The sequence below is a fragment of the Lates calcarifer genome, linkage group LG1 (genome assembly GCF_001640805.2).
Source record: "Lates calcarifer isolate ASB-BC8 linkage group LG1, TLL_Latcal_v3, whole genome shotgun sequence".
Taxonomy (NCBI): domain Eukaryota; kingdom Metazoa; phylum Chordata; class Actinopteri; family Centropomidae; genus Lates; species Lates calcarifer.
Genome location: NC_066833.1, coordinates 15,002,007 through 15,026,632, shown reverse-complemented (window position 1 = coordinate 15,026,632; position 24,626 = coordinate 15,002,007). Strand labels below are relative to the sequence as shown.

General features: G+C 41.1%; 1 protein-coding gene across 3 annotated transcripts in view; it reads right to left on the bottom strand.

Annotated features, from left to right (window-relative positions):
* LOC108880450 (protein FAM126B) overlaps positions 1 to 24,626 on the bottom strand; it is a 37,234-nt gene that overhangs the window by 1,540 nt on the left and 11,068 nt on the right. The window contains exons 2-12 of one of the 3 annotated variants that reach the window (XM_018671977.2): positions 21,656 to 21,740; positions 16,345 to 16,422; positions 13,729 to 13,830; positions 12,248 to 12,427; positions 10,155 to 10,235; positions 7,773 to 7,888; positions 6,345 to 6,440; positions 5,509 to 5,625; positions 3,532 to 3,619; positions 3,160 to 3,316; positions 2,205 to 2,378 (exon numbers count right to left, since the gene is read on the bottom strand). In XM_018671977.2, coding sequence (XP_018527493.1) covers positions 2,205 to 2,378; positions 3,160 to 3,316; positions 3,532 to 3,619; positions 5,509 to 5,625; positions 6,345 to 6,440; positions 7,773 to 7,888; positions 10,155 to 10,235; positions 12,248 to 12,427; positions 13,729 to 13,830; positions 16,345 to 16,395 — 1,162 coding nt within the window. In that variant the 5' untranslated portion in view covers positions 16,396 to 16,422; positions 21,656 to 21,740. The remainder of the gene's footprint in view (positions 1 to 2,204; positions 2,379 to 3,159; positions 3,317 to 3,531; positions 3,620 to 5,508; positions 5,626 to 6,344; positions 6,441 to 7,772; positions 7,889 to 10,154; positions 10,236 to 12,247; positions 12,428 to 13,728; positions 13,831 to 16,344; positions 16,423 to 21,655; positions 21,741 to 24,626) is intronic. The other 2 variants (XM_018671979.2, XM_018671980.2) reach the window with 2 other exon arrangements.

Below are 24,626 nucleotides of genomic sequence, written 5' to 3'. Positions count from 1 at the left end.
CAAGCAGAACTGGACGACAGGGAACCACAGGCAGCACCAGAAAAGAAATGGAGAAATCGAGAAGAAAAGGTCTGGACTGACATGCACGTAACATGAGGAGAAGACACATGCTCTCCTGCCCCATCCCTCGTTTCTCCTGCACCACTGGCCCAGCGGTCACATGGTTGGCCGGCTGAGACGAGCCTGCCAATCTGTGTAGACCACTGAGGCGAGTCCGTACACCTCATCAGATCAATAGCACTCCAGTTAGAGCTGACAGCCCACAAGGATAAATGGGCTGCAAGCCATCACAAGCCAACCCAATCCCAAATGAAGAGCTAAAAGCTCTGAGGGCTAAATGTTACAAACACAGCTGCAATTAAAGGACTGTGCTGATAGTTTTGCATGTTTTAGCCTTTTGACTACAGTTTGCTTACAAAACAAATTTATATGCTTGCTATCGGTTCCCAGTCATTTCAGTGTGCTACAAAAATCAGCGACAGCAAAGATCCAAGACAGCAAATATTTCTCATTATAAGAAATGTTTTGTTGTTGTGCACTAACACAGCTGTCAAGCATGGACAATTTTAAAAACCCTTCCGTAATGGTGCGTACAAGGGCATCCTGACAGAAAAGCTTGCTCCTCATGCATGGGCAGGGAAACCACTTCCTACCAGGGAGGGGATTCCCTGAAAAACTCAAGATACACTGCCCTGTTTACGTAAAGTATGAGTGCTAAAGTTGATCACGCACCAGTCTTCTTCAGGGTAAAAAAGAAGAAGGTGTCCTACAGCTGATAGCAGAATTAAAAAATAATATTCAATAATGTTCACTGTTAGAGCAGATAACTCATGAAGTCTGTATGTTTATTTTCACTCTCAAGTGAAATGAAGGGAAATCAACTGTTTCCTAGAAGTAATCAATCAAAAAACATATGGTATTTCAGAGTAAATTCAATCTGTAGTTTAAAGGCTTAAACATACAAAAGCACCAATATGGTGATTCCTAATATCACTGTAATGCAGCCCAAAACTGAAGGACAAGTTATTTTTTTCTGCAGTAAAATTTCCAGACTGTACAAAGACACTAAGTGATCAGTCCTCTCTAAAAATAATCACTGTTCTCTCTCAACTGGGTGGCAGATTTCTATCAATGAAACAGCTTCAAGGATGCTTTCATCTCAGCTGCACTGAGTTTAAAAAAAGATCATGGGAAGAAGACGGGATGGCACTCAGACAAACAGTGACAGGGAATGAGCTGACCGTTACGTCATTTCAAAGGATCTGGATGATGTTTCAATACCACGCATGGAAATGGACACACATTCAACAAGACAAAATGGGCCATATAACAGGTCCTGGCGGTGGAATAGCTTTTGCTGTACCAAGAATTGGGTTTGTTAACACTGACAATACTCCATCTGTTCATTTGGGCTTGTCATTTGAAATTAGTCAGTGTTCCAGGGTTTCATGTTCTAGCAGAAATTATCGAAGCTTGCTGTAGCGTGCGCATGCATGATGAAGGGCTCGTTCTCACTCACTGAGCTGAAGAGAAAGAAATGTAACATGGCAGAACACAAAAAGCTGTTGGACTCAAAAAAACAAAATGGAAGGCTTCTTCCTGCAGAATGGTAGCAGCAGATGGGTGCTGCTGGCCTGAGTGACCCAGAACTTATGGTGCTGTCAAACACCGTAAGGGGCAGTACAACAACAAGATGTCGGGTACTCTGTGCCAGTTTTGTAAAATGGATGTATTTTTCCTCTTAACAAATAAATAAAAAAACAATTATCAGATATGAAGGGTTGAGAAAGCCCAGGGTCAAGCTGCAGGCTGGGCACTCAACATGCTCAGTGAGTGACAAGGGTAGCAGTCTAGAGTACGCTGGAGTAGGCATGATGAGGATAAAGAGAGGATATGACACGATGACAGGCCCATGCAAAATGGCCACTAGCCACACTTCCTTCAAACCCAGAATAGGCGACTCTTCCACTCTTCAATGGAGATGAAAAATAGCAGTAGTCTGGTAGTAGAGGGGTTGTTGGCTGAGGGTCTTATAGACTGGATGAGTTAGTATACTCTGGGTAAGTGAAGAGGGAATGGCAGAGTTAACCCCCTCAAGTTGAGGAAGGGTGGTAGGAGGAGGAGTAGGGTTGGGAGGATGCAGATTGAAGGGGCACCTCCCCCTGAGACCCTCTCTGCTCCAAATGTCCGCCCCTGTCCCCTACCCTCAAGTGTGATGGGGGGAATGATGCTGCTGCTGCTGCTGTGGTGGCTGTTAGGCCGCCCTCCTCTTTCCTCTTTGGCTGCTGCGTCCCAGGGAGGGTGGTGGTGGTTCTGGGCGAGGCTAGGAGGATTGACGGTGAGGCTCAACTCTGCATCGGTTGAGTAGTCAAAACAATCTGGGAGTCAACAACACAGACGAGGAAATGTGTGTCTTTAGTGGCACCAAGCCTCAACCGATTTGGGTCTCATCATCGGCACAGCAAGCCAAACAGTGGTCTGTAAATTCATGTGTAGACTACAAAATATGGGAAGAAAGAAATGCCATGATATTTTAAAAATGAACTGCCCCATTAATTGCCCATCTACTGAGTAAAATGGAGGCAGTAGAATCTAAAGGCACCATTTTGTTGTGAGTTTCTCTTCAACCACAAACCTTCATTTTAACTGGTGATACAAAGCACAGCAAACACTGAATAGACAAAACAAGCAAAAAAAGAGCAATAAGGAGCAGTGAGTGGCACAAGCACTGCAACACAGAGACTATATGACCACATTTACATACAATAACTGACATGAAACACCATTTGGATGATGCTAATGGTGTGATTCTGATACACAGGAAACAGTTTTTCTTCTTGCTGCTTAGGACAAACACCAGGAAAGTAATTTTCTCACCAAACAGATCCCTCTTGTGGCCTTTCACAGATCAAAAAAACAAAAAGTAACAACTCATAAGGTTAACCGAACTCTGGTTCCTTTCCTTGTATAACTTTCTTGTCCAACCTACCCAGGGGCCCTAAATTAATAATGAGGACGACAACAAAAAGTATTGTAATGGATCTACTGCACTGTCACATCTACTGAGTTCACTCCTGCACTGAGGGCCTGGTTCACATCGCTGTGTGTCGGAGCCAAGATGGCAGATTTTCCTGCTGCTCCCTAGGGCTTCGGTCTTACCCTCTCTCTTCCAGCGGTGGCGCCGTATGGAGGCGGTGGTGATGGCTGAGATGGAGATGCGGCTAATGGTGGGTGTCACCTCCACCTGGAGCACTTTGCGCCCCCGTGGCTCATCGGGAGCGCTTTCCGGCAACGAATTCTTCATGGCGTTCCCCAGCTGGAGGTGAAACATTACACAGATACAGATCAATATGCAGTTAAATGACTAAAGCAGGAAGGTGTTAAAGTGTTTAAAGCCCTTTTTAAACATTGTGGACAGCCTGTGCTGATTTGTGAAAAACATGGCAGATCAAAAGTGTTATTTTTTTTGAGGCCTCACAGTTACCATGCTGTGGATAATTATCACCATATACACAATGCTGTTGGTCTTACCAGGAGAGGCTGGGAGTAAAGCTCCAGCTGAGCTCTGTACAGAATGTCCTCCAGAGCTTCCCGCCCCATCTCCCACTCTCCATTGTATCTACGTATCACAAAACACAAATGTGTGCACATTGGCATTTAACAACGTCATGTTGTGAGCTGATTTTCAATAAACAGGAGTGTCTGACAAGATGCCTTGATGTCTGAGTCACATCCTCCTGAACTATTATTAGTTATTTAGTAACGCCTGTGGCTACAGCAAGGAAGGGAAGGAGAAGTTAGGCACTTATCCCAAGTCAGAGCGATTATACCTCTCTGTTACACTGTTGTCTGTCGAACCTGGGACAGACTTTTTATCACTTCACTAAAGGATGGGAGTTGTCCTTAGCTTTGCATAAGATGATGGTGCCACATCTCCACATTATGTCAAGAGGGATGAGAGGAGCAGTGATGATAAGTAAATTGCATTTAAAAAAGGGACAGTGCAGCTGAACCTGAACTGTCTTTGATCTGGTCCTGCACATGCAACAATCACACAGCCGAGGACAAATACCTGGGGTTCCTTTTAGACTCAAGATGAAAAGAAGGGTATGAATGGGTAGGTAAAAACAGACTCTCTGATGTTGTGAGGGCTGAAAAAAAAACCCACTCTAGAACACATTTCAAACCTGATACAAAAAAAAAGGGTGTGTATCTCTCATCAACATTTGTACTGATATCATGCACGTCTCTCCTGCTCTCTCTTCCTGTGGCACTACAGCGCTGTAGCATTAGTGGACATATTAACCTAAATCCCAGGGTGTCCTCCACAAGTACCAAGGTCCCTCTGCATGTGTGGAGCTGCAGATTCATGTTTATCTGCCCTTCACGTGCGTCTGCTTGGGCCAAGGGTGAATATGAGAGCTCCGGCTGGCACTGAGGTGACCTATGGTAGGGATTACTAAAAAGGCTATTATTCTCTCACTGACACACACACCCACCTACACACACACACACAGACTAACACACAGTCTGTTTTTTTTCCAGCGGCACCGACTGCTCCAATCTCCTGATTGCTGCTGTGTACCTTCATGGGGGCGATGAGGCAGAATGCATACTCATTCTCTCCCACTCTCCATGCTACACCACCCTTAACTGTGGTGATTTCAGTCACTACTGTATCAGGGGATCCATCTCTGAGGACAAGCTGTCATCGAGGAGCCTTAATCAGCTTTGCAACGACTGCCCTCATAGGGGATGAAATCACCTGCTCCCACAATGCACCGGCAATGTAATCGGTCTGTAGAGTGCTAGCATTTTCGGCAGTAGATCACAGGAAACTAGAATCAAGTCTGCCCTCATTAAAGATGTCCCGCAGAGGCAAACGACAAAAATGAGAAACACTGCGCTATCTAGCTCATAAAGGAAAGCTGTACGTTATTTTATCTGTTAAAGAGAGGAACAAATGTGAGATCATCTTCCTCCCAACTATCTGTTATGTTTTGCACAATGTCAGTGTTCTCTATGATGAGCGTTTTAAAGATTGGTGATGTGAAACAGCATGGATGCAAGTCATTTAACCTATTTTTATAAAAATGTATAAAATGACAAAGCACTTTGTAGCAACTTTAATCTCTGTCCAGCTTGTAACTTAACTGCTCTGATTTCCACTTCCTGCTCTTATACTATTATTTTCAGCAAACCAGCTGTACACTACCTGCTCAGCACCAAGGTCAGCAGGTGAAATTAGTGACTAGCTGGTGAACCTAGTTGCTAAAAAGCCACATATTTCCCTCAGGAGTTGGTAGAAACCAAAAACTGACTGAATATTGGACTTTCATCAAGTGGTCAGAAACACGACTACAAAATAATGATAACGTTGCTCCATAACTGCTGAATGTGTAAAAAGGAACTGTAAAAAAAAAAAAAAGCTTCACAATATCAACTTAAAAGGTGATGATGTGTCAACGTTTTGTGAAGACTCATCCTTTCAGCTTTAAAGATACATACATGGCGTGATAAACAGCTGTCAGCATCTGCACCATGAACTCAGGGTCCAGCAGCACACGGTTGCACGGTTCCCTCCAAAGCTTCTGCTGCTGCCGTGGGAAGCCACATACACACAACCTGAGGGGGGAATACACACAAGGGCACATGAGTAAGGTCAATAACATCATCCTGAATAAAGGGACAAACAAAGGGAGGTGGTATTGGAGGAATAAGAAGCTGAAGGTTTAGAGACATTTTGCTGTTTAAACTGCAGGTGTCCTATAACTGTAGGAAGTCGCAGAGTTTGGACTGGCCTGGATGAAGAGAACAACTAAAGGGAGGATCAGTTGCTACCTGAGTAAACTTAATAAAGAGGAGGCACATCAAACAGTGAGCAAGAGGAGCTAAATTTTAACTACTTTACACTCCATAGAGGTCAGGCAATGTTAAACGACGGGGTGTTCGGGGTCTACACTTTGAGGCTCAACTAAGAGAGAGGGCATTGTTCTCATGCTCTGAAATCTTCACAGTCACAGTTTGCCGTCTGTCTAGACTGAGCTTGCTTCAGGCGCAGTCTGTCTGCTCGCTCACAGTAAGGAAGTCCTCATATCCTGAACCGTCTGCACGCTGCAGTGAAATCACTGGGCGGCAAATCAAGCGCAGAGCCTCATGTTGTGCATTCCACATTGATCCTTTCTCTTAAGCCCCCCAAGGCATCTCAGAATTTCCAAGACAGACAGAGTCAGACAGGTATCCAGCCATGATGCTTTCATTTAGCCAATCACAGACAACTGAGCTCTAATTAAATAAAATAGAGACAAATAAATAAAAGACATACTTTAACACGTTTTTCTCACCGTGAGCTCATTCTGCAGACTGACTGATAGGAAGAGAGGGGCATGTAGACCACAGCAGAGTTGTAGCAAAGCATGAGGAAACACAGCACTTCAAACCTGCAACCACAAAATACAATCACAGTAACACAGCCTCATATTAGGGTCAAATTACCTCCATGAAGAAAGAGAAGTTAAGAAAATATCAGCTTTAGTCTGATATCAGATCAACCTCAGATTGTCCTTTTTTTTTTTTTTTTTTTACAAAACACTCTGACCAACATTTTCTGTGTGACACCTTTGCTGAAGACAATTATATAGAGTTGCTCAAGCAATTTATCAACTCTATGAACTGTCTACTAAGCAGACTGCTTACCTAGGCAACTTTGTTCATATTAAGCAACTGTATTGAATAGAGATGTACGCCCTAACAGGCTGCAGTAATCATCTCTACACTCTCTACACACTCTTTAGACAAAGTACATTTTTTAAACATATCCTGGGACAGAAACAGTTTTTAGATGATTCGTTTACACAAGTGTTGCAGTTACAGTATCAGAGATAACACTGGTGAAAACAATGAAACAATAAATGGTGGTAATGAAATGAGCGCAAAACAAAACTATCCTTTTGAAATGTTTAAATTTTAGCTGCTGGTACAAATTCCAATATACATGTACATCTCTCCTGCATGCATGTGTGTTTTGGAGTGTGTATGAGTGTGTGATGGAGGACAACCAGGAGGAGGACCTCGAGTGTAGGGGCCATAATTGACTCAGTGCGCAGGAGGAGGTAAATGGCCTGGCTGTATATCATCAGGCAGAGAGAGCCAGCACCTCTTAGGAGCTTTGGGCTTTCTTCTCATAAACGCTATCTCAGGCCCGGCCACACAAATGGATTCCCAGATAAACAGTGAGGGCTGGCCCCGCTGAGATCCATTCAGTATATTTACGACGCTCTCTATTCATTGTAGCTGAGGGGCAGTGCTGTTCTGGACAACACACAGGATAGCCAGTTTCATCTGTGCTGCCCTTACATTATCTCTGATAGTTCAGATGTATGTCTGTCTCAGTGCATGTGTCGCTGCAAACTAATGTACACAGTGCTGCAGAAAAACATTTTCTGGCAGGATTCCAGCATGCTTCATTACTATGCTAAGATTATAATTCATCCACAGCAGCAGAGAAAATGTGAGAGCCAAAAAAGCTTTCAGGCCTTCTGAGTCTGGCCAGAGGGGGCTGAATGAGAGTCGAGGGTTACACTCTGATCATCTTAAAAGGTCTTTTTCATCTTACAGGGAAGGACCGGATGTAAGGTAAAAGAAACTGTTTTGTAATAAAAAAATAAAAAAGAGACAACGATGACGCTGCAATTTAATCTCTGTTGTGACGTTTGTGCTACATCTCCAATGATTCCCTCTCTGTTAACAGCTGTTTGAGTCAGAGCCCGTACCTGTTCTGCGCTGTGAAGGTCTCTCTCTGAGGGTGGAGGCCGCTGTACACCACTCTGATCAGGTCATGTTGACAAAGAGCTCCCTCTGTCAATGCTATGGACCCCAGACTAGATGGCTACACACACACACACACACACACACACACACACACACACACACACACACACACACACACACAGAAAAACAGAGTTAATTAAACACTTGCTCACCATGTTGGCTTTTACAACATGTCAGTAAAAAGGCAGTGAGGATGGTGCGTTACTAGCAGGTGCAAATGAGCCGGTGTGCCCTTCAGATTGTTAATCAAGAAAACTGAGGCCTTCACTGTGCTCAGATGAGAAACTGCTGTGACTAGTGTTTGTGTTTTATTACAGTGGAGTGATATTATTGCTGGACCTCTGCCACACTCTCACCTTTGACTGGATCACTGTACCTGGCATCACTTGACTTCTTCCTATTAGGCTCACTAATCTTCTGTTTCCAAACTTGGGAACAGATAGATTTTAGTGGATAAATTGCTGATTGTACAACTCTTCCGCTAAAATCTGTGTTGCTTTTTTACCTTTATCTTCTACAAATTCCTTCATGCAACATTAAGCTCAGAATTTACACACTAGTCCTTTCAAAAGCTTAATCTGTGTTTCTATTTGAGTCTCTCCACTTTCTTAAAAGGCTTCTGCACACCTATTCTGACAGATCAGGATTACCTGCAGTGTTTTATAGTTGAGGTGGGCCATAAAGATCACCTCCACTAACATTATAAAAAGATTTTATGAACTAAAACATTAATCTTTGGGGGAAAAGTCATAGTGTTATTTTATACATCAAATGGCACTGTCAAAGAGACAAGATGCATCATGATTTGGGTGTTTTACCACTTCTGCTAAAAACTGTTTTCTGGGGGAAATCCATACCATCCACTGTTCTGAGTTACACCACTCAATGAATCAATCACTTGACCTTCATCATCTTATATACAGTGTCAGAAGCTCTGTGCCTTCAGTACCATGACCTCTGTACAGCCAGAAACTACCTATGATCTTGTTCATCAGAAACTCATTTGAATTCTTTTGCTATTTCGTCTTTTTATTTTGAAATTGGAATGTGGCAATAAGTAAAACAGAAAGAGGAATAGGCGCAGGTAATGACTAAGCAGAATCCAAATTTATGTCCAGGTGAGAATGTGTCACAAGGCCACTTCATTTTGATGGTGTGCAGAGCAAAAGTCACCCTTAAATTGAATTGATATTCTGTCCTAAGTATCTTGGGCAACTGAGCAGAGGAGGAGGGGAGGAGGATTAATTCAAAAAGAGAGACCGGAGTGTATGCTAATGCTGGAGGCCTGGGGATAAGGCCATGTGATGTGCAGAGCCATAGTACAGCCTAGGAAGCTCACACACACACGCGCGCGCCGCACACACACACCACACACACACACACACACACACACACACAATCCCCTCCTCCTGTCTTCATGCTTTCTTCATTCTCTCAGTAAGGAGGAAGAGCCTCTCAAGCTTGTAATTACAGCGATAAATCGCCCACAGCACACTGTAGTCTCATCAACACTCACCATCACACACACAGGCACCCACTAACGGCCATCACACTATATGAAAATATACTGCACACTCTTTGCTCTGCTTTGGGTTGCAGGAAAAAAAGGCAAAAAAAGACAAAAAAAGACACACTGCTTCTTTCTGTCTTCAGCAAATAGGTCAGCGTGTCCTGTTAAACACCTTGCTAATAAATTCCAGCTCAACACAATAGTCGATACTCAGTCCTGTTTTAGCAGGCAGGTCAGAGGTTGGGGGGTGGGGGTGGGGTGGGGTTGCACAAACCCAGCAAGACAGAGAGACTACTAAAACAAAATGAAAGAGGAATGAACGCCAAGGTTAAGTGTTACTTCCTTTTAAATGACTAAAAAGCAAAGCAGAAAAGTCAAGAGATGTGCAAAAATGCAAACACCAAAGAATTTGCTCTCAGTTAGATTTTTTCCTACTTTGGCCTGCCCAAACTTTTATACTACATGTTTTCAAAATAAGATGTGTGAAAACACAGTAAAACACTTGTAAGTCTTTAGATAAAAGTGTCTGCCAAATGAGTAGATGTAAATATTCCAACCTTGGAGGCATACTGACACCTTAACACACACAGGTGGATATGACCTGGAGGTGAGGTTAATGAAAATGGACCTCCAGAGGTGTTGGACACTGAGGAGGTGTTATCTTCCAAACAGAGACTTTAATAAGTCTCTCTAGCAAAGGCAAAACAAGAAATGAGGAGACAGAAGCAGCTAAATAGATTTAAAAAAAAGGCAGGAGGAGTTAAAGGTAAAGCACACTGAGGAGAGAGGTGTGGTGAAAAGGCACATATCCTACCTCATGATATATCGATGGTTTGGACAGAGATGGGATCGTGAAGGACAGGAGCTTGCTGTTGCCGTCTTTGTCCACGATCTCCTGCAGAACCAAAGAGAAGGAGGGAAAGATAAGAAAATCTGTGTCACTGAGGGAATGGAAAACAGCCTGGTGCACAGTGGTAATTTATACTGGGAGTTAGTAAATGTCTAATTAGAATTAAGGTTTCTACTTAAATCCACATCAGCTCTTTTCTGAGGACAAGGTGAAACCATTCAGCAGTATACGGTTCACAACTGCTGTACAATCCACCGTCCCTCTCCCTGCTTGTACATGTTATTGACCCTGACAGACTGAAAGCCACTGCCAGCACCTTCACCACTCAATTCTAATTTCACACTGAGACACATAATCCACAAAGATGAATGAAGATGAAAATGATGCCATTTCTAAAAGTAGCACCTGATTATCTTCACCAGTCACAATCACAGTCAAAATAATACTCAAGTTCATTCATAGAGACACACAACTGAGCATTTTTCATTTGGTAGAAAGCCGTTTGTTATTCCTACTTTGCTCTGTAAACCAATTATGTGTAGCTGAGCTGAGGAGGATTCAAGTGGTGTGTTAGGGTCATCAAAGCAATTCTTTCTACTACATGTGAAGATGGCAGACATTATAAAGTGATTGAGAGACACAGAAATAATTGCGTTTTCTCATGAGTGTATAACAATCCTGAGTTTTATCTCTATAATTCATGGCAGATGTGGAAAGAGGGCGAGTTTTTGAATGTAGATAAATGTGCTTTAACTGCTATTGTGCAATGAAAAAACAGACAAACAAATATCAGTTTATCCATTCCCCTGCCCAAGCATCCATAATCTAGGTTTTGAGATGTGGTACCAAAAAGGCTTTTATCCCTTTTATCTCCCATTCTCCCTAACATTCAGCGTACTGTTGGTTTAGGCCTTGTCCTGCCCTTCAGTGGCTAGCAGCAGTATATCTCTGAATATCTGATGGGACTGTTGAGAGCAAAGCTGTTTATCAGAGCTCAGTTGGCAATGGCCATAGGCAAGACAGAACTATGAAGATGTACAGCGTGCATGCGTGTGTGTGTGTGTGTGTGTTTGTGCATCACACGGAGGAATAAATTATGCATGGATATACCTTTAGCTGTACCAGCTGACATGGAGCTCTTTCTATTGATATCTCCAACTCTCTATGTATTTCCCCAAGGGTGTCTCCTGGTGATGCAATCTATCCTGGGTCTATCCATTAACTGGGCTTTTCCCTGCAGATCGCCTTTCTTGACAACAAGAGACAAGCAGCCTCACTAATGCTCCAACTGAGTTAGGTCTACAGATATAACTGATGATTTGCATATCAACGTTCTGGTCTTTTCCTCATTAACAGTTTAAAACCAGGAGAGCCATTCACAGCCATCATTAGGGTTGTAAAAACAAATGTCAGACAGGGATATGCTTTCAGGAAAAGTACTGCCTCCTAGCTTAAAACTGACCAGTAACAAATTACATCATGCAAACTATTATGCAATTCCTAAACTATGACACAGATGCACCTAACGAATAGTAGAAGTGTTCAGTTGAAGGTTTGGATGAAACAAGGCCTTCTTCATCATCTGACAGCAATAAAACAGCCACACCATCCCAGTTAGCCAATAGTCAGATCATGTGTTTGAAGAGTTGAAGAGTTGCAGATATGGATTCTGTGGCCATCCCCACTGCTCATTTGTGACTGTTATGATAGTACTAACAACAGCAGTGCTCAATTATATAAGAGTCTCTCTAAAGGAAACATCTGAGTGATGCTCCTAATCACTATTTCTCTATAAGGCAATTACTCATTTGAATATTCGTTATTGATTCTTGGCTCAGTTTTACACCACAGGTCCTTTCCTGCAATCACTCTATGGCTGCTATGTTGCCTTCCTCTTGACAACCACATGGAAACCTTAAAATCAGGATGCCAACCGGCACATGAAAATATATGTCATAGCTAGCAAAGTTAGAATTCACAGAGCAAAACCTCTGTCCTCTAAAAAGTCATGCCTTTCCTCTCTAACCACCACCACACGCACAAGGCCTGACACCCACCAGGTTATAGATGCCCAAGAGGAGGGCCTCGATGCAGCCGTTGCTCTGGCGATCCCTGCTCGCCGTGATACGCAGATATACCCACACCAGCTCAGGCAAGAACTGCAGGGTGAAACGTCGCAGGCGGTCTTCAGAGCTCCGGTACAGCTCGAACAGCTGGTGGCACACAGGCTCCAGCAGCTGAATTGGAGGAAGAAATAAGTAAATGCAAATTAGCACAGGTCTGACACTTTACTAGAATAAGCACTATGGTTGTTAGGTTGTTGTAATGAGGTTATTCAGTGTGAAAATGGTCTAAGGCATTTACATAATCATTCTACAAGCCTAAATTCTGACCTACATCAACAAAAACTGACATCAATGCCTAATTAAAGACAGTATCTAATTCACAGCTCTTATTCCAAAACATGAATAGATGTCATCCTGACTGTAACAGGTAGGGATGGATAGTTGGAAGGAGACGGTTCTCTGCTGGTCAGTGGTGGGAGATGTGCAGGAGCAGAGGGTATAAAGCACTACGACGAACGTCTTGTGATATGTAGTTTCAGGGGAGCCAGCTAAGTCAATGTGTGTATACTATCCAGGGGTCAGTGAAGTGAGCGCCTATGCATCACTACTCTTGTGTGGACTGTGGCTGACCCTGAAATAAGCAGCAACTCCTTAATGAACTTGGCAAGGCATCCATGTCATCAGCAAAAAAAAAAAAAAAAAAAACTCCTCGCACACAACAGTCAAGTAAGCCTCCCTCTCTCTCTCACTCACACACACAGACACAACATGCACGCACTCACACTCCCTCTTTTGATTCGCTTGTCCACTTATTAATGGGATTGTGCAGCCAGATTGAAAGCACTAATGGTATTCATATCCGTGGTTGCTTGACACCCAAAATTGGCCATGAAAGAGCGAGGAAAAGAGGGGGAAAGAGAACTGGAGGCACCAACTGTATCATTAGAGTGAAATTAAAGTCCCCGTCTCATTGAGTGCCTCAGGCCTTTGCTCAAGAATTGTGTCATTAGGTCCTTTAAAGAGAAAACACTGGTTTACCCCTGTTGGTTACCCTGTTGGTACTGTGCTTGTGTGTTGCAGTATGCCTAATAATAACCTGAGTTTGTGACCAAATCTGTTTATATACAGCACAGTATCTATGTTTGAATCTCTGACTATGTGCGAAGCTCTACCAGTGTGGGCAGCAGATGTTGCAGTCTGTCAGAGTGCTGTGTGTGCGTATATAAGGAACACTGCGTCTCACAGGTGACGTGGTTGGCACTGCCACTGAGCCTGTCCATCATATTCTCCCAGAGAACTGCCTGCTTGTGTTTTTGCGTGCATGTGTACCTTGCAGCTGTGTGTCAGTTGCCAACTGAGATTGCGTCATGTGAGTCATAAGAAACACATTTCTTTGAGCTAAAAAAATCCATACTTGGGACTCTCTGTATATATATTTGTGTGTATGTGTGCGTGTGCCCTCTGTGTGTCACCTCGTTGTTGGGGTCCTGTATGACTCTGTAGAGTGCCGGCACCAGGGACTTCTTTAGATGAAGACTGCCGGCGTAGTTGGGGATGTGGGTTTCTGGTAAGGACTGGAGCAAGGAGGAATAAAGGTTTGCTGACAACTACAACACATAAGGTCTGTCCCTTCAAATAGTAATGAAAACAAAAGCAGAAAACACAAACACTGACTATGTCATATCCAAATATTTCCAGTTCAGATACAGAGGTATTAAATGGAAGGAAATTTTATACGAAATTTAAAGCCCCTATGCACTTCCATCCATGTTTTCGCTTCTGTACCCTGATTAGATCTTTTCTCAGGAGTGTGTAGATGTGTAAAGACCAGCTTTATACAGCTCCACCCAACTTCAACCAGAGAGGAGGTATATTTAAAAAGTGTAACTGAAAACAGTTGTATGGGTGTGCAGGGCAATTAAGCATTTACGTCGATGTTCAACAACCATCACAGAGGAGAGCAGACACACATTTCTCCACCAGCAGCCACCCAAACAAAGCATCTTCTTTACATGTCTATTATAAGTTTATAGGAAACCTCATGGTCTGCTATTACTCTCCCCACCTCAATGTATGACCTACACGTAAATGGAAGTTCACACCCACATACTTTTTTCATAGCAGCCATTGTCACTTGTCATAGAAGGAAATCAAAAGTGTTTCTATTAACATTAACGATCACTCTGCTCTATTCAAGTGTCCTAGTAAGCCATGACAGTGCAACAGTGAACCAGCATTAACGATACCAGGACCCTGGAGCTGAAGCAACTGCATGATATTCATTCATCATTGCTTTCATTATTTATACACGTGCTTTTCAAACTGCCTTTAAAAAGGCCTCTTCTCTTAGGCAGAGTCAAAAGCATTCTGGGAAATAAGGATAGATCACTGACTGGTCCAGTCAATAAGGCAGGTTAAGTGAGAGTGGATACACTCATAAAAAAAGAATCCATAAATAACTTCTGAAGCACTGAACATCACAGAGAGATGATATCTGACTAGCCCAAATATCCTGGGGTGAAATTCTTTAAATGGTCAAGACTGTGTGTTTGTCTGCAGATGACAGAAGACAGAGACACACTCTCAGCATAGCCTCAGTGTGGTCATTTTGAGGACAGAACACAATGTGCCTGGTCTGCACTGCTCACACCATGAGTCACAGCATCTATTTCCCCTGCTATTCATCACACTCCCTCATTTCTCTCTTTCACAGTTTTATGCTATCCTCTGCCACCCCTCTTGACGCACTATGCACTTATTCCCTCTCTTTGGCTTCTTTTCCCTTTGTACTCCCTTTATATATGATTTTAAACACTCAATGTACAGTGGCCATTTCAGGACATCTCAGACTCTAGGTTCAAGTCAGGTTTCATTAGTCTGACCTGAACGTTGTATTGTTTACTCCTAATACCTGCTGGATACAGTTGCGGTTTCCAGTGTCCATTGTCCACATTTCAGAAACAGAGTGTCTTCAAGCAGCCATATTTCCAATATCTCTGCTACCACTTGCCTGCTGAATACACTTTTGCATCTGACTTATGGCTGGTAAGGTCACAGATACCTTGTGGCTGTATGTCTCTTGTTTTAATTAATGTACATAGCACACTGCCTGAAGGAAAACAAAAGTATTCCTAATGCTACTTCATAGTCTTTGAAGGAGGAGTGACGTAAACAAGAAAAACTAGTTAAGCACCTAAAGAGTAGCTCAAAAATAAATGAAATACATAATTAAATGTTAAATTTGTGTCAACTCACAAGTAATATCTACATTTATTTACATTCATGAGTGACCTAAATGTTTCAGTCACAAACAGATCCAATGCATAAAAGATGCATTGGATCTGTGCAGTGGAGTAAAGAACTGGTAGACATTGGAGGTAAAACAAGAAGTCTTTATACAGAGCTCAGGTAACTCACTTAAGGCACTGAGTTATGAAGATGTGTATCTTAACCAAATGAGTATGTCAGTACACTGTTAATATCAGCATGCATAACAGCAGTTACTTGAATTTTGTATAATCCATATAGACTTGGTTTTGTTTGACAATCAAACACTGTAGTGGGGGGGGGAAACAAGAGTGGGAAACCAGTTGTCATTTCAGCATGTCTGGGTTTCAGTTATGAGTAAATGAAATTGACTCAGCATTACTGTTTTTTGTCAGTTTCACCAGTGTGTAGTACTAAAGAGAAAGTTGGGTGGCAGTAATGTCTGTAACAGCATGACTTAAGCAAAAGTTTGATGTTTGATTCTGATGATTGTTAAGAAGTGTTTCTCAGATTAAGTCAAAGTTTATCTGCTTGTGATATAGAAGACCAAAAAAAAGCTTTAAGCATGACATGACAAAGTTCAAACTTGTTTACACTGATGAAAGCTGAGCTGCCTCCGAGTCTTAACTGTCCTAAAATGGCCACAATTCACAAAGGACTGAAATATTACAAAGGTGACATGCACACACTTGCACAGTCCACATTCTTTTTCATCATAGTTGTTAAACCCGCAGTGTGTGGTTTCCATGCTTCTGAGAATGACCTCTGTGAGCACATTTCACTGACATGAGTCATAATGGAGAGCTAAGGAGAGCCTTTACCTTGAATTCTGAGAGCCATTCTTCGACGACACCTCGCTCTGAACCCAGCATCTTCCTCAGAGACCCCCCCTTGGATGCCTGGTGAACATGTAGAGAGAGAGAGAGAGAGAGAGAGAGAGAGAGAGAGAGAGAGAGAGGGAGGTGAGGTATAGTGAAGAAAAGGAGAGCAGAGATGTGAAAGAGGAGGAGAAATGAGAGCAGTCAGTACTCCAGCTTCCTTGCAATGAAAAACTATACACAATTTTTTCCATGTTTGCTTCACAGCACATGAACTTCACTTAACGTTACTACCAGCCATTTTCCAAAGAATTCCCAAGTTGCAGTTGTTAGTGTTGGTTCATTATGGTATGGAAATAGACTTTCAGGGGCTTGAGACTTGCTTGACATGGGCAATTCATCACAGTGAACAAACACACAGGTTAAAGCACAGTGAGATTTGAAAAGTGTGGTGTGTTCATATGTTGGTGTTTAAGGGAATAAAAGAGACAGATGAGATGATGGTAGAATTTTTGACAACATAATGCAATTCTGTTTGGCAGTTGATTCTCAGACTTACATAATACAACCTACAAAGAGCACCTGAATGCACCACCCCTGAAAATTATTCAGATTGGTCTGAGATTAAATGTGCATTATAATAGTGCATAAATCTGATAATTATTACAGGTAATTAAATATTAACTGTGGAGGACTGCTGTTTTTTCTCTCTGTATTTTGAAATTTAGATAACAAATCAAAAAAGAACTGTAATTTACAATAATACAATGTGTAAAAACACCAGTATGGTCCTTTCAGGCCTCTGAGTGTGAAGTCTATGACGCTGGCCACACTGTTGCATAACATTTCACCTCAGTGACCTTACCTGTCACCATGGATGTGAAGACATGAACATGAACCACCACAGGCATCACATGAGCTTTCACTCGACAATTCAAATAGTAAGTGGCCAAGCTCATCTTTTTTTCCTCCTCGTCGCTTACAAATTCCAATGACATCTTATAAAACTGATGTGAAACCACACAATACAGCTAAAAACAGATCTTATGAGTGACTATGTTAAAAATGAAACCCTGCAAAAATTCAATAAATATCCTCATTAAATTAAAAAATAACTGAAAAATGAGTGTTCTTATCTAATTGTGCTTTACAATGACAGAGAGATGAGATATGAGATAACAAAAGACAGTCTTTACTTTCTTCAAACATATTCTGATCTCAGGCAGCAGGCATGCTGTTATCACTGGTCCTGTTCTCTGTATCCAGCAGCTAAAATTAACTTCAGCAAACTGCCCAAAATAACAAGTCATTTCTCCTCATCCCATGGAAAATATATTCTCATTAATTATCCTGTAGAAGGTCTGCTACGAACGAGTCATGCGGCATGAGAGAGCAAGTTTGTGTGGGGTGTAGTTTGATGGAGCAAGAGCAGTCACAGGCTCCAGTGACAGTTTGGATACAGACTGTAGGTGATGTTGCCAGAGACCCAGTGTGCCAAGTTGCCAAAATGACTGAGACAAAGTCTTATGTAATGGCAGATGCACACTATAGCTCAACATAGCAGCTCATCCTTTTTCACTGTCGGATGCTGACAGCCTTCACCAAAGACTGAGTTACAATAGTTATTAACATTTAAGGAAGCCAAAAGCAGAGGATAAAAGCAACATTCAGGCCACCAGCTCTATGCAGGCCACAGTGCTGAGTAAAATCCACTCTGACTCAGTGTGAAACTTATGAAGTCAACATGAGAAAAATACTCAATGGCAAGGCAACCAATCCCGAGCCAGAATTCACAACCTCAAAGCTGCTGACTTCTTAAACGGCAACTACGCACAAAATCCCTGACTCAAACCTCAGTAACAACACCATGTGGTGAATGAGTCACAGTCACGACGGAGTCTCTCTGACAGCAAGCCAATTACCTTAACATCCATCTTCAACATGTTCCATACCCTTATCTAAGAAAATGCTTGTTTGTGTCAAAGACATTGACTTGTGCAAACTCTCTGACTGTGTTTGTCAGACATACATTTGATGTCTTACTCCAGTCACCTGTGTTCAAATACAACAGCACTGGAGCCTCTGGCCTGGGGGAAAAAAGACTTTGTGGCTCATAAGCTTGTTGTGGTTTTGACTTGATGGGATTATGGATTAGGACTAACTCAATATATACAAAGTGGGAAGATCCCACTTAACATTTCAGGTTATAGCCAGTTATTCTTCTAAAGCCAGGGCACTGACTGTGCTATCTGCATGCTTAAACACAATTAAACAAATAAATTACTATTATGTACTGTGTATCACATACATGCTAATATATCAATGCACATGATAGTTAATTATGATAAGACATGTTAAGAATATATTTGTAATTAGAAGTGACATCAGAGTGTTTGTGCTGTTATTTTTGGTTACTGCACAGATGCCACGGTCTAGAGACTCCACTAGAGTGGTTTGCATTGAGCTATTTCATTACTGTATGCCTTCACACTGTATTTATCACATTTATGTCATATTCTGACCAGCTCACCCCTCACCCTGCCTTGTATCCCTCCCTTTGGCACAGAAATGTGCTCCCACAGCATGCCACATGTGACAGAAGAGTGTTGTAAATAAACTCATTGCAGCTGTATCTGGGTCAGTGCCCTTGGTTAGCTTTCTGACATGTGCAAGTTAACGGAACTGAACTCAGACCACAGAGATTATGCAGACAACTATTTAGAGAGTGAAGAAATAAAAGGCATATGAAACTGTTAAGATTCACGGGTAAAAAGCTGCGTGTGTGTGCAAATTGGGAATATGCACACACAGACTTTGTCAGATTTAGCAACCACTGCTTCTAAGATGTTCCCACATATGTTCCTTTTTGTAAGCCTTGAACAGTGTCAAACTGTGTGCATGTGCACAATCCTAAAGCTTTCTCCCACAGTAAGCCATAATGTTGACACACCCCTATTTAATCTTATTTGGTACATCCAAATGATTACAGGCCAGGAAATGTGCACAAGATCTAAGGCCTTTCTGGATTTTCCATGTCAGTTTTTTAAACATTTCTCACAGTTTAATGTAACAATGACTGACAGTAAATTATACAAATCACACACAAAAACTGTGAAATGAAAACTCTTTTTAAAGCCTGAACAGAAATGTCACATGAACTCAAAAGACAAAAGGTAATTTACCATGGAGTCAAATGTAATTCAATTCTCTGATATTAACATTTTGTATTATCTGCTGTAAATGTAAAAACAGCTGTTAATGTCTCAACTGCTATTGCGTGACTGTTTAGCAGTGAAAGATTTAAGTACTGAATGGTCATTGAATCGTCTTTCCTCAACCTACTTTCTATATAAATCTAAGAAATAAGTTTCGACTTTTGCTTTAGTAAACACAATTAACTGCTTGTTGGTCTCTCACTCTCATCTTTGGCTTTTCTTCAAAAATCAAGGTAAGACTAAACATAAACACAACACATCCACTTCATTCAGAGATAAAATTTTAACTTGGACTGCCTACTGTACCCTAGAATTATTAAGCGGCACTCCAGTAACTGACACCAATATTTAGAGGTTACCATCACACACAAATCCATAATAAAACGATGCACGAACTCCCTGCAATAGTACAGATAAGCCTGAAAATGTTATAAAACAGGCTTAGAGGAGAAAGATATCCTATTTGCCGTTGGATAGAAGGAGACAGAGATCATGTTCACTGTTCAGAGCAGATGACAATCTGAACGAATGGAGTCTTTTTGTCTGAGCACACTCTTTCAATCTGTGTGAGCTGAAAGGCTCCATTTAGTAAGCTTGTTCAGCTCTTCATGAAAGGCTGACTCATTCATTTCCTCTGGCTTGTCAAACTGTCAAAGACTCACTGAAGTGAAATTCACCATCGACAAGGCAGGCTTATCAGTTACCATAGCAACTGTAGTTACAGTAAATGACTTTAAAGCAAAGGCAAATTTTCACAAACATGAATAAAAACAATTAAAATCATATTGCTCTCAGAAAACATCTTAAAATACACTGTTATCCTCTGTAAGTACGAAACACAATAATGCTTTAGGTGAGAGCTCATCGTGCTTTGTTTTGTTGTTGGTTGTTGTCGGTTGTTGGTTTAACTGCATAAATTAGATACATAAAAGTGAAAATAAAACCAGTGTAAAAAACATTGTGCTGAATAAGAGAAACCTGCAAAGTGCTTAACCTCAGTAAAAACATCTGTTACTGCAACATTAAGTAAAAAAAACAATCCATCAATCAGATCATTAGAAGAACTGTGAAGAACTGTCAGTAGATCACATTTAAATTCCATGTGCAAATTAAATTTACATAACTGACAATCAATCAATCCACATATTTTCACATAACATCCATAACATCCACTGACCAACATGCAGGTAAAAGATCAGCTAACTGAGGTATGTGCCTCAATAATTCACATCTATGTCACTAACAATGTCAATATGTTTCTTAGTGAGTGTAGTGTAAACTGTATGACTCAATCACCGCTGAACTAAAAAAAAGGCATTAATGTAACTTTCCTGCTGTCCAGTGTGTGTATGGCTGACAGAATCTAAACGCCGAAACCTCTCATATGAAAGCAGCTGCAGAAATAATTGGCCGAGTCTCAAATAGTAACACATTACGGCTGCCTGCTAAGAAAGGCTAGGTAAAAGACACTAAAGGGGGTAAAATTACCTGTATTCTACTAGAGCAGCTCACAGCTATCAGTACAGAAAAAGTCATGTTATACTCACCACTCTGCTGCTCTGAGTCTCTCTTTTTATGCTGTTTAGATGCTATGCTACAGTCAACAAAACTCAAAACATCCTGGTGTTCTTTTTTTTGTTATTTCACATTAAAAGCCAACCTATAAAAGGAAAGCTATAAGACTTTTGACTATGTAAAAAAGGCAAAGTAAAACACCTAACATGACTCCTGTTGTTCGGATGGAATTATGGCCGTAGAAATGCACATTACAGAGAATTTATTAAGACAAAAGGTAAACATAGAGGTGGTTTCGAGTTTACATCAACAGGACAACAGAAATGAAATCAGAAATAAAGGCTGTCTGTAATGCAAGCCTGTCCTGAACAGCCTGTTCCTGGTTCTCTCTGAAGCTAAGGTAAACTACTGAGAATGTATAGGAGGGCGTACAAGATGTTTAAAACAATGACAAATTGATTTTTTTGTAGGCAGACACTAAGAAACAGAGAATAGCAACTTCACAATTCTGCTGTTCATGAACACCAATAAAATACAAAATATGAGGCAGTTTGAGTGGTAGGTTGTTAACCCCCTGTACTTACCTCAGTGTCCCAGAACTCAGATCTCCACTGGGAGAGGCAAATGGTTCTCTGCAGTGTCACACATCTGTCACTCACTGAGGGTCACCTGAAACAACAGGGGAAGAAAGGCTTATTTTAAACAAGACCTTTAAAGTGATTGTGCATAAAAAAATTGCATATAATAAGGAATATAAGTGAAATACCAGCAGGCTCTTAACAAGAAAGTTCTTATGGCACTTCAGTTCCATCACTTCAGTCTTTTAGTACTGGACACCTGTACATGATCTCACACGGGAGTCCACTAATAACAGACAAAAGTGATATAAACTAAGTGCCAGAATATTTTTTAAAGAGGAAATATCCTGATGTGTTGTGATGCAAGACAATTAGATTGCATAACATAAAATCATTATCTGTCATGAGTTAGCAATAAATTAATAAATAATACATATTTTAGCTAAAATGTGTTTCTTTCTGGAGTGAATCAATAGGATGGATGGCTTTGAAAGGAACAGTGTTTCAAAGAATGGTTTTGAATCGATCTTATGTTGTTAAGAAAGGAAATCCCGCTGGCAGGCAAACGACCTACACAACAAATAATCAGTCAAGACAATGAACAAAGCAACTGACAACACAGAGACTCAGAAACCAACAGATGGTTGCTACAACAGCATGACCCTCCACTAAAGATGCTCAGTTTTAACATTGAAAAACATTACTATGATGCAGAGTAGCCTTACTAACAGGTATTCAACACACAAACAAATCACATACAGTTTTTATTTAATCACTGAAACTGCATTTTTTTGGACTTTGTTTTTAAGGTTATTTTAAGTCATGGCACAAGTAATACATTTTTGAGTTCCCTATTGTTGCATAGCAACAGCCAGCTGGCCAACTTGTTGTCCTTGCTTGCTAAAAATGCATCCTGAGGATCCACACCCATTGTATACTGTATTTGGCACAACGAATCAAAGCTTCAGTGACACACAAGACGACGCTGAAGAGAGCCCGCTCTGCACTGCTGCGTGTCCCTGAGAGGCAGACGGTGCCACATCACTGAGCACTGCATTTGATGTTAAGTATTTTTAACACAGCTTCGTGTTTAACTGAAGGACCCTTACATTAGCAATTCATCACAAAGAGTCAAGGGAATTACTATGCAGAAGTCCCGTCTGGAATGACGAGTGCACCCTCTCTATCTACTGAAAGCTGTAAAGAAGCTACTTATTTTCCTTTGCCAGATAAAGCTTACTCGTTGTGTGACTCATCAAAGCTGAGGATAGCAGTTGGCTCCAGGTTGAGTGAACACAGCAAAGGCAGGGAAAAGGCATATATAATATACAAACACAAACACAATCTGTAACATGAATACATTGCATGTCAGATGACAGAATCATGTCAGATAAAGTTAAGGTTTGTGAAATATTTTCATTTCTTTAGAACAAGATATCTTCACCATTAGATGTAATCAGCTTAAATTTATGCATCTATTGTATCTCATTCATTCTAAATGGTCAAAATTATACTATGACTCAAGCTGGGGGTGGGCCCATGATATAAACAGTCAGGCAATATAAATGTGGATATTTTTCCATGAAGCTCTCCCTTTAATAGTTCTATATTAGGCCATTGTGGGCAACATTGCAGGTCAATGAGCAGGGCTGTCTCATTGCAATACTGGTTTATAATATGGTTTTTGCATCAATATAATGAAGTACTCCTGGAGAATCTATTATATTAAATATTTTGTAAAGTGGCCTGTGTCATGAATCTAAACTTTCAGATCTTTAAACCTCATCCAAACAGCACAACTGCACAACATAACCATGACAAGAAATCTGTATTTGACTACAAATATAATATAATATAAATAATAATATATTGTCCTATCTGTACAGTTCATAGACATTTGAAATTACTTGTTAAGTACATGACTTTTGCTGCTTTGAAAAACACAGCTCTGTAACAATAAAGATCAGAGAAAGCAGGAGGTATCTGCAGCAAAACAAGGCTCTCTGAGGACTGTTTAGAGAATACCAGGTGAGTAAAAGAGACCAACATTATTTGAACTGCAACAGACTGGTATTTGAATTGTTGCACGAGTCAGACAGCATTTTGTAGGTGTCTCAAATTATATGGTAGAGGATAAAGTGACTGCATTGTAACAAAGAAAACATGCATTTTCTTCAATTCAGCGATTCCAGTTTTACCAAAGGGGCTTTTGCCTTACACTTAATCTAAAGGGCAAAGAAACCACTGTAGGAATAAGGCATGTTAAACATCTAACTGTGGCTGGTTAAGGGGAATAAATATGGAATAACAGAAATTAGAATCCACTTTGGTTTAAACAATGCAAACTTAGCTGGACCTTTACCCAGTATTTGTAGTTAGTGTGTAGTAATAACAGTGCAGTCCAGCCAGCCGTCACTGTTGGCTAAATATGTCGTACACCTAATGAGGCCTGGTAAATGACAATAAGCAAACTTTCCTAGACCTAACAAACTAGGATCTAAGTGTATTTGTGTTGTATACCAGAGCCAGTGTTGTATGCCAGAGCAAAGGACAGTGAAACATGACTGAAGCCATGCTCGAAGCTTTGTGAGGCTTTACTTAGATACAGCGGTGCTTTGAGCTAAATGTTAACATCAGCATGCTAACATGCTCATAATGACATATGACAATGGCACATAAACCATATTCAGCGTCTTAGTTTAGTATGTTGGCACGCAAACATTTGATAATTAGTACTAAATGCAAAGTACAGCTGAGACTGACGAGGAATGTTATTAGTTATCATAAGCTAAAGTACTGGCAAAATGAAATTTTGCCTGATGATCGCAGTACATGAAAAGCTTTGGTCTCATGAAAGTTGAGTGAGTCAAATGGAAAGTCAGGGGATTGCAAAAGCCATAGGATTCATCCTTTGGGCACCATGGATATCAAAATACAGGTATCAAACTTCATGTAATATCATGTAATATTTCACGAA